Below are 15,515 nucleotides of genomic sequence, written 5' to 3'. Positions count from 1 at the left end.
AACAAAGAGAGTTGGAGGGTGATGATTACTGGAAAGAAATCCTCAAGGCCAGAATTTACCAACCAGATTGTCCACTACCACTACCGCAGCTTTTCCCAGGTCTCCTGAAACAGGGGAGAAACGACCTGGTGAAAAGTGTGGATGTTCAGCTCAGAAGGAAGCCAGGGCATGCCTTTCAGAGGTAGAATCCGTAAGAGGATGTTCCAGGCTCGTTCTGAATGGTTGGTACCTCCCCTTTTTGACTGCTGGCTGTGAAGTGTGAAGATGCACTTATTTCCCAAGGTAACCATTGCAAATCTTTTCATCTTCCAAAGAGTTACAGCACCAGAAGCCTGGAGCAGGCCACGATGAAGGGTGTGTGTGCTGGCTGCAAAGGCAGGAAAGAGCTGATGTGTCCAGGGGCTCACACTGAGAGCAATCTCTACAACACAAGAGTAGGAGCATCCTTCACCAAACCACTGCAAAATAACTCAAATTCCCGGTTCACACCAGGGGAATTTTTCTGTTCCTACAGAGAATTAAGAAGAAATGCCCTGCAGTGAGCAGCTGCATTTCAGAAACAGCTGATGGCTGCAACCAAAGGCCTCCAAAGTCTCTGTAAGGACAGCAGCACAGGCATTCCAGCTGAAGGAAGCTATTCCCAGATCCCTTTCCACCACTCACAACCTGCCAGAGTCCCAGGGGAAGCTGAGGCAGCACCAGCGTGGCTCAAGAGCAATTTCTCCTCCAGCTGCTGAGGCAGAAGGATCAGCATCCCCCTGTGCCTTCAGCTTCCCTAAGCCAGGGCTGTGACCAGCAAAACTCTGGTTTACTGTGGGCCTGGATTCTCCAAAAATTGAGGTGGGAGAACAAAAGAAGACATGCTGTAAAAAATAAACCTCCTGTTTCTGCCCTCCAGCATCTGCCAGCCCTGTCTGCTGATTTATTGGCTCCACAGATGGGTTTGAACTCACTTATCCCTGCACTGTTTCTCCCCACCTGTGCATTTATCCTTTTTCTGCCCACTGCACATCAAACAAGTCACTATAAATGAGGAGATTTTGCCCCATCTCTCCCCCAAGATTAAGTGAAGCTTGAAATCTTTGAGATTTTATTAAAAACAGAAGCAGATTAAAGCTGTAGCAACCCAAGGGGCTCCTACCTTGAGACACAGCCTTCTCACCTCACTGCTTTGAGTTAAAAAACCCCTGTAAAAAGGGAAAGATGGCAATTACTCCTCACAGACACCACAAGCAGCAGCTCCATCTGCTAACTCGACTCTTCAGCACAAGAAGAGACACTCCACGGTCCAGCTGGGATGTCTGACATCGTATTTTAGACTTTTATTGAGTGGATACATATTTCCACCTCCCAGGAAGTCTTCTGAGATGGGAAACTTCCCTTTTAAACTGGATCTCGGCTGCACATGTCACAAAGGAGCTACAGGACATGTTCTATTACGTGCATTCTCACCTGTTATTTGTCTTCTCTATTGGTTAAACCCACAGATCGAGGTCTGTGCATCTAAGATCACTTTTTACTTCCCCTTCAACAGCACACCAGGCCCCAGAACACCCCCTAGGAACTTCTACACGCAAATAATATTAACAAAATATTTTTGTAACGACAGCAAACCGAATTTGCAACGATTCACAAGGAAAAGAGGTTAGAAAAAGGGTTCCTGAAGAGCTGCACCCCATCCCACCCCATTTTACTTGAGCACCACCTGTGTTTCACTGCCCTGCACTCGGCAGTCGCCCCACACAGGGTGGAAGCAAGGGACAAATGCCCTTCCAGAGCTTTTCTTTGCAGCAGGAGCACCAGGCACACTCATGGCATGACTCACTCCTTGCCTTCTGATGACACCCCAGCTGAAATGTTCCCAGCACGAAGGAAGGTGGGTTTCTGTGACAGGCAGACAAAGAGGTGTTGCCCACACTCTGCTTTTTCTGAGGGAACCTTGCACTCATTTCCAGCATCCATTCATTCTGTTATCAAGACATGGCTATAGTACAGCTAAAATCCCCAAACCCTTCAGTAAGATTGGAAGGACAGTTATAGCCCCTATATAAGCCCCTAAATGCATCCTACACCCCCCAGCTTCAGAAGGCGTCCCCATGAGGTGAGGTGGGAAACTCTGACCTTGAGATTTAAAGCCAAGCCTGCAATGCAAATCCCAAAGCAGCCACTCCCTGCAGAAACCTGGCCACACAAACAGAATTAACAGCAGGCTGCCCAACAAACCCTCCCTTCTGTGCATCTTTGAAACCCCCAGCTCTGGCTGTGGAAAGGTGAAACCAGTTAAGTTCTGTGAGACTCTCTGATGGTTAATTTTATAGCAGAACTGAAGTTTCAGTGCTGCAACAGGAGCCCTCAATGGCCTTGTCTTCCTTTCCTGGTCCTGCCCTTCATTTGGGCAACAATTGGACCATTTTCAGACAATCTCAGAGGGCCTCAGACAGGCTTAGTGGCCACACATCCCCTCTGAGAATGGGCTCCTTCTCTGCGCTGGGTACCGGACGGAAGGAGGAGCGAGCAGAACAAATCTGAATTAATCCCCTCAACCAGCAGCCCTGCTCTCCACAGCCAGTTGGCACCTCACAGCAAGGGCTGCTTGGGAAAGAAGCCCTGAGTGGGGCGTGGGAGCAGGGGAGCAAGGCTGACGTGTGAACCATCCTGCACCACGGGCACTGCCTCACTGCGGGGCTCGCTGGCAGAGGTGTGAGCAAAACCTGGGCACTGCCAAGGGGGTGAGCTACACCAGGAAACTCAGGGAAATACCTTTGGGTCACTCACGCCAAGCTGCAGCCCCCAGAAAGCATCCCAGCCTCTTCTCTGCCACTTCTCCACCATAATATTCCGAGAATCCCAGCGTTCGTGGGACACATGGGGTGACCATTGCTTCAGGCCTGAAGGTGAAATGCAGTTACACAGCTGCAAGTTCTGCTCTTGGGAACAGGAAGGGAGGGGAAGGAGCCTGCCCAGTGCCTCAGAGAAGGAGAAAGAGGGACATTAAAACACCTCTGCACCTCCTCCTCGTGTTCCTGAGCATCACGAGTGAGTGACGCAGCCGTGCGAGGTCTGTCAGGCCTCCCCTGCGCTCAGTGACAGGCAAAGCACAGCAGGGCTGAGCTAATCTGGGCTAAAACCAGTCCAGCAGAGACAGAACTTTCAATAAAAAAACCAAAAACCAACAGTGATGGCATCTGAGGAACAGGGAGCATGTGGTGTTTTCATTCACTGACTGCCAGTGGCCAGGCTGGCAACTCAAGGGGAACAGAGCTGAGCTTAAGCTGCTCTTGTCAGCCAGAGGTGAGGGGGGCAAAAAAGGGACATAATCAAAGTATTAACCATCTTTCTTACCAAAAAACCAACTTGCAGCATTCTGGTCAAACTCCTGTTTAATATTAAGTCCAACTGACTCAGAGTTTGGAGCTAGATCCAGATCCAAACTCACTTTAGAGGTACTGCAAAAGCATAAGGGTCTGGTCAGGGACCCTGTGAGAGCTCAGCAGCCTCCAAGTCTTGTCCAGAACACTTTTTAAAACTTCCCTGAGGATGCTCCCTCCATCTGTGAGGGATAAAAGTTCCTCAGGGATCTGAGTGGATCAGGACCCTTCCTACCAAGGGTCTGTGCTGGATCTTTGCAGGCACAGGGGCTCAGAATGTTGTGCCAAAAGGAAAAGGACACAGGGAGGAACATGCAGCACAAGCAAGCCCTAAGGACATAAATAATGTGGAATTTATCCCGTTTCAAACTTTCATCTCTTTTCTGCTCTTCCTACAACTTCCTGGGAAAATTCAAGCAGCCAACAGAATTTCTTCCACTTGTCTCTGTGGCAAGTTTTCCCTAATTCCCTTGAAAGCTCTCTTGTGGATTTTGATCCATTATTTGAGAAATCTTTATTAGATTGCTCAGAGCAACAGCCAGCCCTGCAGCCCTGGAACTGCAGAATCAGGAGATTAAGGAACTAAGATAAGATGCAGGAAATATCAAAGACAGATCTTAAAACTAACTGTGCACTCCCACTTCCTCCACTAGATATGATCTCTATGTAAATAATTTGAATTTACAGCAGTGTCAGTGTAAATAATTTTGATTTATTTGGTCTTTTGTGTAAATAATTTTTTTCTATCTCTTGTAAACTGCCACTCACTTCCCTCTCTTCCATTTCCAACCTTGTGTTTCTCCTCTCTTCAACAGTTTGTCTCCTCCTTAGGCTGAGTCTAAGGACTGATTTTTCCTCTGGTTCAGTAGCTCAACTTTTAAATAAAACACACTTTGCAACCTTAAACCCAATGGGTGCCCTGGTGCCGTGACAAAGAACAACTCCTTGGATCAAGCAGGGACAGGCTCATGAATTTGGGGTTAATTTGGTGAAAATTCAAGGTAACTCATGCATAACTTTGTCTCCTTTCAGTGATTATGGGGTCTATCATGTGCACACAACTCATCCAAATCTGTGGCTCCATCCCAGCCTTACCCACCCTTGGAGTTATTTCAAGTCAAGCACAATTATTTGGACCCTCTAGCTCAGCTCTGCCTGAATTTGTACTTAGGCAGTTGAGGTGTTTCAGCATCTGAGCAGCTCAGACTGAATTCACCACCTCTGTTTTCCTGTGAGGTAAAAAAGGAATTCTCCTGATTTCATAAATAGCGACATGAAGTGACTCACCCAGGCAATCAGCACGCAAAGAACTGAGCCCTAAATCCACACAAAACCTCTTTCCAGCACATCCCACTAAATTCTTCCTTCTAAAAATACCCATAAAGGACATTTTTTTGCCCCGAGATGAAGTTTAACTCCCTCTCAGCATAACCCAGGCACGGCAGAGACAGGATAACTTACATGGATTTGCAGAGGGAAAGCTTTTTCCTCAGGGAAGAGACACAGGGGTGGCAGACCTGCCTCACCACTGTGCCACAGGATGCCTTGCCAGGGTAGGGGTTCTGGACCATGGCAGCACTTCCCAGCCCTGCAGCCAACAGCAGCACTCCCACCTCCAGAGAAGGGGCTGCCAGAGAGCCCCAAATGCAGCCAGAGCAGGGCAGAATGTTCAGTCTTCTCCTAAAACCTCCAGGAGATGGAGCGTGGCCCTCGGAAATCCCTCACCGAGATGGGCGCTCCCCCAGCAGCACCTTTGGTGAAGATCCTGCCTGTGAGGATCCCAGCCATCCCCAGCTGCCTGTTCTTCATTTCTTTCATCTCAGAATCAACTCAGCAACTCAGCAGCCCTTTGCTTTTGGCTGGGGCAGCTTCTTTCAGCACGGTCCCAGCTGTCCTGAGGCGGGTGCAGCTCGTTCCCTGCTCTGAGCTTCCCAGAGCAGCACGGGCTCTTTCTGCTCCTGCCCTCCTCTGGGATGCCAGGGGCAGCGTGCCAAGGCAAGGTGCACCTCCCAGGGCACAGCACGTGGCTCCCTGCCCTCCTTTCTGCTCACACCCTACAGGACTGATGAAATCCTGGGCGGTTGTGGGGTTTTTAGGGGTTTTTTTTTAAGGAGCTGATGTACAATGGTTAATTGGTAAGTGACCAGAACTGCCTTGGAGTTCTTCAGAACAGAAGCTCAGAGCTCCAAACCTGTGCTCGGAGGATGTTTTGTTACTGGTCAAAAAAGTACCACCGTAAAAGCAGCAAAAAAAAAAAATCCAAATCCTCCTCATTCAATTTCTGGGGGTCTAAAAGATTGAAGATGCCTCAGAAACAACCTTCAGCTGTGTTATTTGTAATAGCAGACAGCAAGCTCTCAAAGGCTCTGTCAGCCTTCTCACTAATTCATGTCCAGCTTACATTAAAAGGTGTGTTTGCGTTATTTTTTGGGCAAGTTTCAGGAGCACAAACCACCAATATCCAAAGAAGGAGTGTACTAGTGGATCCTGAGAGAATTACATCAGCAAATGAGGAAAAAACCAGCAGAAAAGGCAATTTACTATCCCTCACATGGATAATTCTAGGATCCATGAAAACAGAAGTTAATTGTAATTAAATTTAGGCAGCAGGAATGTTGCTGGTCCCAAATATAAGAGGTCAGTAGGCTCAGCATCACCTTGGCTCTGCATAAATAGTTTTGAGATCTGACTGCTGCTGAAATCTGCCCCTTCCAGCCAGGAAAATATTGTTATCACCAACCTAAATGCTCCCTTTAAAATACATCTGAAACAGGCAGCACTTCCCAAATGATCCCTCCCCTGCTGCTACACCCAGAAATGTATTAACAAATCCTAACCCTGTTTAGCTGGTGGAATTCCAGCTCCAATGGAATAACAGCACATCACACAGAGGTGATGCCCTCATAACCCCCCTGCTTTGCTGTCCCACTCTTTATTTCCTGGCTGCAAACAGTCACTTGTCAGTCAATTAGGGATGTTTTGTTAATTAGTCTGAACTCCACAGCCACGGGGAGATGGATAAGTGGTGTGAAACAGAGAGGAAAAGGTGAGATGCAAATCCCAAGTGCTGATTCTGAGCCAAAAGCTCACTGTAACCCCCTATAAATCACAAGATCAGTGAGTAAAATGCAGCTTAACCCCACAGAGAACCCCAGAAACCCAAACCCAGCTGCATCCAGGGATATTGGTAGGGAAACAGCCCTGCAGGATCTGCCCCAGGATACAAAGGCAGTGACAACTCAGGACTCACAGTTCATGCCCAGTACAAGAAAACTCAGCAGTTTCAGGCTCAAAAGTTGACCTACAGGAGACAGCAAAACTCCTCATCATGTGGCTCTGAGCAAAGCAACATTCATAAATCATGCACCAGAATAAACAACAAAAATCGGTTTTCAACAGCTTTTGTGCCAGTGCTGCAATCTGAAGCAGTCATTAATCAACCCCAATGAAAGCTCCTTCTGGAACTTCACAGCAGCTCTCACCCGGCTGCTGCACACATGTTCTAGACTCCAGGAGGGCCACAACACTTCAAAAATGAATAAAACCGAGCTCAGTGGTGTCTTTGCTGAGGGTAGGAGACACATAGGAAACTCCAGTTGTGTGTTTTGAAGGATCAGAGGTGCTAATCACCAACACACAGCCAGTCTCATGAAGCTGCTACAGCAGCTGGAGTTTGGGGAATGAGCCTCAAAAGAAAATTCAGGCAACTTCAGGGGCTGGATGCATTGTCCCACTTGAAAGGTGATGGAAAATGCAGCTTTTTAGACCTCAATATGACCAATTTAAATCACATTTCTTGTTCAACAGCTCTGAGAAACACAAAGAAAACAAATCAGGGCCTCGACCAGCTCAGCAGGTGCCATTCCAGTGAGTGGTCCCAGCATAGCCCAGGCACAGACTCACCTGTCCTCACGCATGAAGGGGCTCAGGAACCGGGCAGAGTCATCGTCGTGGCTGCTCTGCTGGCTGCTCTGCTGGCTGCTGCAACACGAGACAGGCACAGTTAGAGCTGGGGACCCTCCTGGGAACACTCAGCTTTAAATCCAGATGGAGGCAAACAAGGACAGAGCTGGGGAACCTCCTCTGGAACACTCAGCTTTAATCCAGATCACAGAAAACAGATCCTTGTGACCTGTGGAACGCTCAGCTTTAATCCAGATCACAGAAAACAGATCCTTGTGACCTGTGGAACGCTCAGCTTTAATCCAGATCACAGAAAACAGATCTTTGTGACCTGTGGGATGCTCAGCTTTAATCCAGATCACAGAGAACAGATCTTTGTGACCTTTGGAACGGTCATCTTATTTAATCCAGATCACAGAAAACAGATCTTTGTGACCTGTGGAACGCTCAGCTTTAATCCAGATCACAGAAAACAGATCTTTGTGACCTGTGGGACACTCAGCTTTAAATCCAGATCACAGAAAACAGATCTTTGTGACCTGTGAAACGCTCAGCTTTAATCCAGATCACAGAAAACAGATCTTTGTGACCTGTGGAACGCTCAGCTTTAGTCCAGATCACGGAAAACACAAGGTTCACACTCCACATTTGGGGGCTGAGAAGAGAAAACAATGGGAGGCTTTAAGTTTGTATCTGATTCACAGCTGGCACGAGGGTTTGGCGTCTCTTCATCTCAGTGACACATTCCTGAGAGCTTTCCAGAAGGAACAAGTGACCTTGCACATCACCTGGACAGCCTCTCATCCTTTCTTACAGTCAAACATTCCAACACCAAACTGCTGGGTGTTCGTACCCGCCCCAGCCCCAGGTAGAAGTAGAACAGAGAAGTTAAAAACCAACTTTTGAAGCGGCCAGTGGAGAATTTCTGGTGAGATTTGCGAGCGGAGCCCACAAGATGTCACTGTCCCCCCTGAAATGGGTGTTTCGTGGGCGATAATTGCATTCCCTGCAAATTCATCCCGTGGTTCGCCTCACTCCCCTCTGGCAGCTCCAGGGGCTCCTCAGGATTCCTGCTACAGCTTCATTTCCTTGCAAGAGCTCTCCTGCTGAACATTGAAGCTGATTCTGCCTCCAGGTGAGGCTGGAGGTGTTCCTGGGCGAGATTTAATCTGCTCTGCCTGGGTACCGCTGGCTCTGAAATCGTGGTGAACCAGCAGCACAAACTTGTCTGGGAACTCAAGAATGGGATAAATTTCTCTGTTGGTAGGATCTAAATTGTTAAATAAAACTAGTTCAGGTCTGTGTCACACACCTGCAGTCACAGCTTGTGCTGCACTGAACACACACCTGCACAGCACGTTGTCCAGAGGCACAGAAACATAAATATGAGACAAAAAAACCCCACCAAATGACATCTTTTCGTTCTAAAGAGCAACAATTCTTATCCAGTAACACCTATTTTGGGGAAAACAGTACCAGAACTGCAAATAGCACATTTCCATGAAGTGTACTTGGTAATTTTAAAAAAGATAAAGGGACAGGTTTTCTCTTCCCCCTTCTGATAAGAGTTTTTGCCAAAGAATTTGCAGTTTTCTGCAAAGAATAAAAAGCCAACAAATCTTAATTTCATTCAACATTTTCCTCAACCACCTTTATTTTAACCAGTTGCTTCTCTGAGGCCTTTAAGGGCTCCTATGACCTTTCTGAGAACACAGCACCTGTCCTGGGGACACATTTAGCATTTGGGAGACATCGCCTGGCATTGTCCCCTATTTCTGCCCGTTCAGAGCATGAGACAGAACACTGTTCTGAGAGAGAGGAGAGTAGGCTGAAGCTTTCAGAAAAAGCTAATTAGTGATCAATAGTTATAAAAATCCTCGGAAAACCAATACAGAAATCAGCCTCTGAGGCTGGGCACAGGAAAGCACAAAACTCCTGCAAAAAGGGAATAAGAGTTCTGGATTGGCTCCAAGCTGTAAATCAACAGCTGGGTAAGAACGATACATTCCCGAAAGCAAAGAAACATTTTTCTTGCACTTCTGAGCTTAATTACGGCCCAGTGAACTGGGAAAGAGCACAGAGGGAACCACATTTACCCTCCTCTGTCCAAGGAATTTCCCCCTTTTGATAAGAGGAAGCATTGCATTTCTATTTCTAGAATTTCTTGCTTCTGCATAGAAAACCCTCCCACCACACTCTGCCACCTCAATTCAGATGGAGCAGATGTAACCAGACTTACCCAAGGAGAATTCCCAGTCTATCCCAGCCCAGCAATGCTGGGAATACCTTGTGAAAATTCCCTTTGGGACAGCCAGGATGAACCTTAGACCTCTTCCTGCTCATCCACCTATTAAAGTTCACATTTCAAATGAAGGTTTAAAATTTAACAGAACCCAGGTATTGCAGCTCATTGAAATACAACACCTTGGCTCAAGATTATGAGCCATTAAAAACTCAGAGAAATCACTTTTTACCCACTTGTCTCTCCAGCACGAGCTGTTCACTGCAAGAGTGCTTTGCATAAAACTTTGTGAGCTTTTCACACAAAATAAAATAAAATAATTTCAGCCTTCTGGTTATGGGGCAGCAAAGTTGTTAAATTCGCTGAAATGCTCAGAGTGGTTGAAATGCAGAGCCCGTTGTTTAATGATGACTTTCAGTCCATTTTAGGACAACCTGCTATTAAGTGTTCCTTTGGAACGGTATAATGACAATTTAGCTGTGTTGTGAAGCAAGAATAAGAAAGGTGTGATTTGTACTGAGGAATGACATGGAAAGGAGTTTTCAGACAGTTTTGTATCCACAGAGGAGGGTAAAAGCTGGATAAAACTCTCAGGAAATCAGCAAAACAAGCTTATCTCGTTCCAAAGCTCAGCAGTGATAAACTTGAATTTGGACAAGGCTTAAATCTTTGGGTGCACAAGCCCAGGGTGTCCCTCTCATTCTTACAACTTCTAAGCCTATAAAAACACTTTAAGGTTTATGCCCTGCGGTTTTTCCTTGGTTCTCATGCAAACCCATTACTTATTACTTTAGAAAATGAAGAAAAACCTTAAACACATATTAACCAGGCCTTTTAACAATTAAATCTTGGAAGATTCTGCTTCCAGCACTCCTCCACCGAGCAGTTTACCCAGGTAACCCAAGTACAAAAAAAACCCCCCATTTTTCTACTGACTACACCCAGGTGTTCTGATCACACACACTTTGTTTGAGTCAGGAGATTTGAAGATGCTGCTGTGCCTTAAATATTTAAATATTTCTCTTGCACTTGGGAAGGGTTAAAAGGGGCAGGACGGCCGAGTCCTCTCCTCTCAGAGTCCTCTCCTCTCACACCGCATTCATTTCACAAAGGAGAACATCAACACCATCCTCCCCAGCTGTCCGGACAGGCCCTTTCACCAACATCTTATTTACCAAGCAACAGATGCCTTGAATGGGAAGCAGAATCCGTGGAAAACCACTGCGATCAGGAACATGGGAATGAATTGTTAAATTCCATCGGCAGGCACAGTGCAGGGCACAGATCTCAGATGGCCCCGAGGGCAAATATTTGCTGACCAGATAAGATCAACAGCATTTCAGTCCCAGGCTGTTTGTAAATCAGTCAGTTTTGATACTCTCGGGTGACCGGTCACCCTAAATCACACAAATACTGAAAGGCAAATATTTTAAAAGAAAACCACAAACTACCCCACAAAGGCAGTGAGATTCAGCCAACAAAAATACCCGGGCTGGTGGAATTCACAGTCACTTGGCACAGGTTACCATAAACAAGTGGCAGAAGATGGAAGTCGCAGCAAACAGAACATCAGCACTCCCAGGAGACAGGCATGCAGCAGCTGGGGGAAAAAAATCACTTTTTTGGGAGCACTTTAGGCCTCATTTGAACATGCAGGCTCAAAAAGCAAGAAGTTACATTAATACTGAGTTGCTACCAAGCCATCACTGGGGTGGGCTCACATTTCAGACTACAAGAGACACCACATAAAGGGAAGTTTGTGCTCATGGGCTTTCCAAAGCTGCCAAAAGCAGAGAACAGCAGCTGCTTCCCTCAGAGATGCACAGCTTTCCCCATGTGATACTTCTCTTCCCAAAAACCTCAATTAACCAGCTCCAGCTACAAGCAGAACATGGGGGGCAAAAATGCATTTGCCTCTTCCATGATGAAATCCCAGTGGAGCCACCAGTTCCTCCCACAAATAAGATTTTAATGAGAATTTTAGCAGAAATGAGCCGGCCCAGTACACAAGCACTTCCCAGTTCTTGCAGCAGCTTGCTGCGCTGGGGAGAGAGGAGCAGCCCCACTTCCTCCCCCCAGAGCCACCACTGGAACGTGGAAGTTCAGCAAAGCCTGAAAAAGTGAGAACTGCAAAACTCAGAGTGGCATCATTCTCGGAATGACCAAAACCTCACCCCACCAGGGCTGCCCAGAGCTCTGCCACCACCCCAGCACAGGGCTGGAGCAGCTCCCTTTCACCAGGAAACACCTCCATGGTATTGCCTAAAGGCTCAGATCGCTTTTCCATGACGGGAGAGGCTCTGTAGCCTTTAATCTTGAAGCTTTTTTGGTTTTTTTACTTTTCACAATCAGCAGTTTCTTTGGGGGGGAATCCCATCACTCAGGTTTTTTTCCACATTTTTCACACATGGCGGAGTCAGAAAAAGGGGAATGACCATTAATTTATTCCCAGAAATATTTAGAGTGAATTTCAGTTTAATTAAGGAAAGCAAAAGCATTATGGACTACTTGAAATTAAAGGCTCGTTTACCTTTATAAGCCAATTCAAAATATCTAAGTCACCTATTTGTAAGTAAGATTTTTAGCTCAAGTTCCAACAAATCAGCAGTTCACTGTTAACCGATGTATCTCACTGGAGTGACCAAGAGAAAGGTTTTTAAGGAAAAAAAAATAGAATTTTTACCTCTTTCCAGCACAGAATGTGAAGGGAAGCAGCCTCAGAGCCCAGTGCTGAGCAATGCTGGAGACTCTCCCCTCATTTGTCCCACACTATGAGATAAGTTATCAGGATTTCATCTGAAAAACCTCCACAGTTGCGTGGCTGGCAGCTCAAGAAACCTCCAGCTCCTCAGCACAGACACTCTTCTGAGCTGGGGTGGAATTCATCTAATAATACACTTCATTTTTAATGTGTTAGGAGCATTTTGGGACTCAGACAAGTCTTTCCTTTTGGGTGAGCCCACAGTCAGTGTCAAAGTTTCCAGCAGAAAACCAACCTGAGTAAATTCATCTATAGAAATGTCAAAAGCTGCTCCCCACTGATCCAAAGTTTTGCATCTTTTGAAGCACCAACATTTCATCCTTAACCAATCCTGATCTTAGGCCAAAGGGAAAGCTGTCCTTAAGTTTAAGCCTGAATGATCTACTCAGCAGTTCTTGCCCAAAAAATCACATGCAGGTCCTGAAATTACAAGCAAGGGTGGCTTGAAGAGGTAAATAATAAATTAAAGCTGATCAACTCCCTTATGCCCACATCAATAATGGATGCAGGCTGCATGCACAGCAAAATGCCACCAGATTGCCTCTGAAGAAAGAAACATCATCGTGTCTTAATAAAAAAATCGTGCTCCTGTGTGCAGGGTTCGTGGTTTAGAAAGCTGTGTGCAGGTAAATAACTTCATCACCTGCCTGGCAAAGGATGGGTGAGGGCACAGGAGAAGTTGTCCGTGCCCCTTGTGAAAATCATCCTATTTATCATCTGCACACCAGCCTTGAGGTTTGGATCATCATTCTTCTGAACAAGGACACGTTCCAGGGACAGTCCTACCCCCAGGAATTGCCTTGCTGCTCTCTCACCTTGAACAAAGCTGTGTCAGGGGCAGGAAAGGCTCTCACAGCCGTCCCTGGGGTTCAGTGGAAGGAAAGGAACAGCCTCCCTCCTGCTCCAGCAGCTTTTAGAGAACCAGCAGGTCAACACACCTCCCAGTTATCCAAGCTGTTAAAAACTAACCAGCACCTTGGAGTTTCCGGAGGAGAAAAGCAGACCTGGAGCATTACAGACAGCGTTTGGAGCGCTGAAAGAGTTTGTTTATTCACTTGGATGCTCGCTGTATGCTAATGGTCACAGAGCTATTGCTCTTGCTCGGGGCCATGTGAGCAGAGCGAGGAGCAGCTCAGCCGGAGCACAGCCTGCTCTCTCTCAGCTGCCAGCTTTCCTGGGAAAACCCTGCCACCGAACAGGTACCTGGACACAGAACGGGGATAAAAGTCACCAGGCTCCAAAAATGAAATTCCAGCAGCTTGGTAGCAACACAGCCAGAGAAATGGAGTGTAGGTGCTGAAAAGGCTGGCAGAGAAATCTTCCTGTATTTTACAGCTGCTTGTCAGAGTCTCTCACGAAAGCCAGCTGTAAACAGTAGTAGAGGGTTTTTGTAAACCAAGACTTTATCTCACAGGTGCAAGCTTGTTATGCACAGTCTTGTTCTCCACACTGAAGAAAATACTTTGAAACGGGCGTCGTAGCATTCAGCCAATCACTCTGGGAGGTCAAGCACCCAATAATGTCATTTCTCTATTGTGAACCAAGTTATATAAACGAGGTGATAATTAATTAAATAATTAAATAATCCTGGACGTGAATTCCGTGTCGTTCTTCGAGCCATCCCTGCAGATAACAGTGACAATGGAGCAACGGGGAGCGAACTGTGTTTATTTTTATTTCCCCAGTGGCAGCCACAGCCTGATGGCCGCTCCCTTCACCAGCTGGAATTTGGGAACCTGAATATCCTACCTCATAAGATACCTGCGCTCCTAGGACAGGATGGCACACGTTGGGAATCCCTGTGACACCTGAACAGGCCGAGCACCGTCACTGTCGGAACCCCAAGGCAGGGCTTGGTGGATGAACTGCTGCACAAAACCCTTCAGCACAGCTGTCCCTGCTGCCCCTGAACAAATGCATGGCACAGAAGTGACATTGGTAGCGTCTGTCACCAACAGCAGTGGCACAAGAGAGCAGCAGCAGGACAGAGCAGGTGCTCTCTCTGACCAGTCTAAAGCAGGAGAAGCAAACAGGCAATCTCTGTTTTATAGGAAAACAGCTTCTTGCCCTAAAAAGGTTCGATTTCACTCTGGGCACAGCGAAGTTTACCCCTCGTCTCTTTCAAATTATTGCCACAAAACCCCTCAGGGTTTATCACCCTTTCCATGGCCAACTCCCCACAGATTCTGCTTCCTCTGTGTGGTTTTCTGCTGAGGTGTGAAAGCCCAGGGATGATCTCTGCACTCTGCCAGCCCACAGGCTCAGCACAGTGCCCAGCAAACTGGGCTTTTCCATCTGGGCTAGGAAGGGAAAAATCCCATTTGGAAACTCCGTGTTTCCCATGGCAGAAGGGGTAGATGTGGAGCCTGCTGCACATGAAGAGAGGAGGTGGCTTTGGTATGCTAATGTCACCTGATCCATCCACCACTTCACCTTTTTTCCCCCTCACTGCTTCGAAAACGTCACCAGGAAATCTCCTGAAGTTGTCAGCATAACTGTGTAAATAACGTGTTCAAGGAAACTTGGTTCCTTCTTCTGCCTTCACACCAAAAGAAATGTGTCTTGGCCTGCCTGAAACACATTCACCATCAATAAATCCAAACTAAGTCCTTCAGCTGAAGGATTGAATCCTTCATCCTCTGAACTTCGGACCTGAACTTCAAGATTCTGACACTTCAGCACGTACCTCATGCATTATCTTTCCCATTTTGTATGCTGTGCCTGAATCCCTACCTGTACCACCACAGTTATGTAAAAATCAGAAATATTTCTCAGCCAAGAGATATTTTTCAATGTTAACTTGCTGAGAGGGATTACCAGCTCCTCAATGGCATGCATTCATTGATGAAAGTTCTTTAAAAATTAATAAGCTGACAGACTGACCTTGCTAAAGGGACCTGATGCAAGAAGAATTATCACATAATCAGAGTGGATATTAAAAGCTCTGCCCTGTAAACACCCAAGGACCACAGCAGGCAGTGAGTCAGTGTGGTTTGGTGGGTGCAGAAATGCGAAAGGTTTCTCTTTTTCTGGAAGTGCAGCACATCCTTTAAACATAACCCCACAGATCAGCTGCACGGGAGCTGCAAACAGTGGAAGGAAACTTGGCCCACACTAAGCCAGCCTAAGGATTTATTGGAGTAATTGGAGAAATCCTTAAAAAGTGTCTTGTGTATTTGGGGCCTTCAGGAAAGGCAGATTGTTCCCGTGCCCTGTTAAAGGAAGGGTTAATTGCACTGCA

The 15,515-nt window shown here is 46.7% G+C and overlaps 1 protein-coding gene across 3 annotated transcripts in view; it reads right to left on the bottom strand.

Moving 5' to 3' along the window:
- GRAMD1B (GRAM domain containing 1B) overlaps window positions 1-15,515 on the bottom strand; it is an 86,262-nt gene that overhangs the window by 69,044 nt on the left and 1,703 nt on the right. The window contains exons 1-3 of one of the 3 annotated variants that reach the window (XM_068994934.1): window positions 9,511-9,571; window positions 7,272-7,349; window positions 6,619-6,669 (exon numbers count right to left, since the gene is read on the bottom strand). In XM_068994934.1, the coding sequence (XP_068851035.1) occupies window positions 6,619-6,669; window positions 7,272-7,285 (65 nt within the window). In that variant the 5' untranslated portion in view covers window positions 7,286-7,349; window positions 9,511-9,571. Of the gene's footprint in view, window positions 1-6,618; window positions 6,670-7,271; window positions 7,350-9,510; window positions 9,572-15,515 lie in introns of those variants that run through there. The other 2 variants (XM_068994933.1, XM_068994931.1) reach the window with 2 other exon arrangements.

The sequence above is a fragment of the Aphelocoma coerulescens genome, chromosome 24 (genome assembly GCF_041296385.1).
Source record: "Aphelocoma coerulescens isolate FSJ_1873_10779 chromosome 24, UR_Acoe_1.0, whole genome shotgun sequence".
In the NCBI taxonomy this organism is placed as follows: domain Eukaryota; kingdom Metazoa; phylum Chordata; class Aves; order Passeriformes; family Corvidae; genus Aphelocoma; species Aphelocoma coerulescens.
Note: the sequence above shows the minus strand (reverse complement) of the source record. Positions and strands in the feature narration are given on the sequence as shown.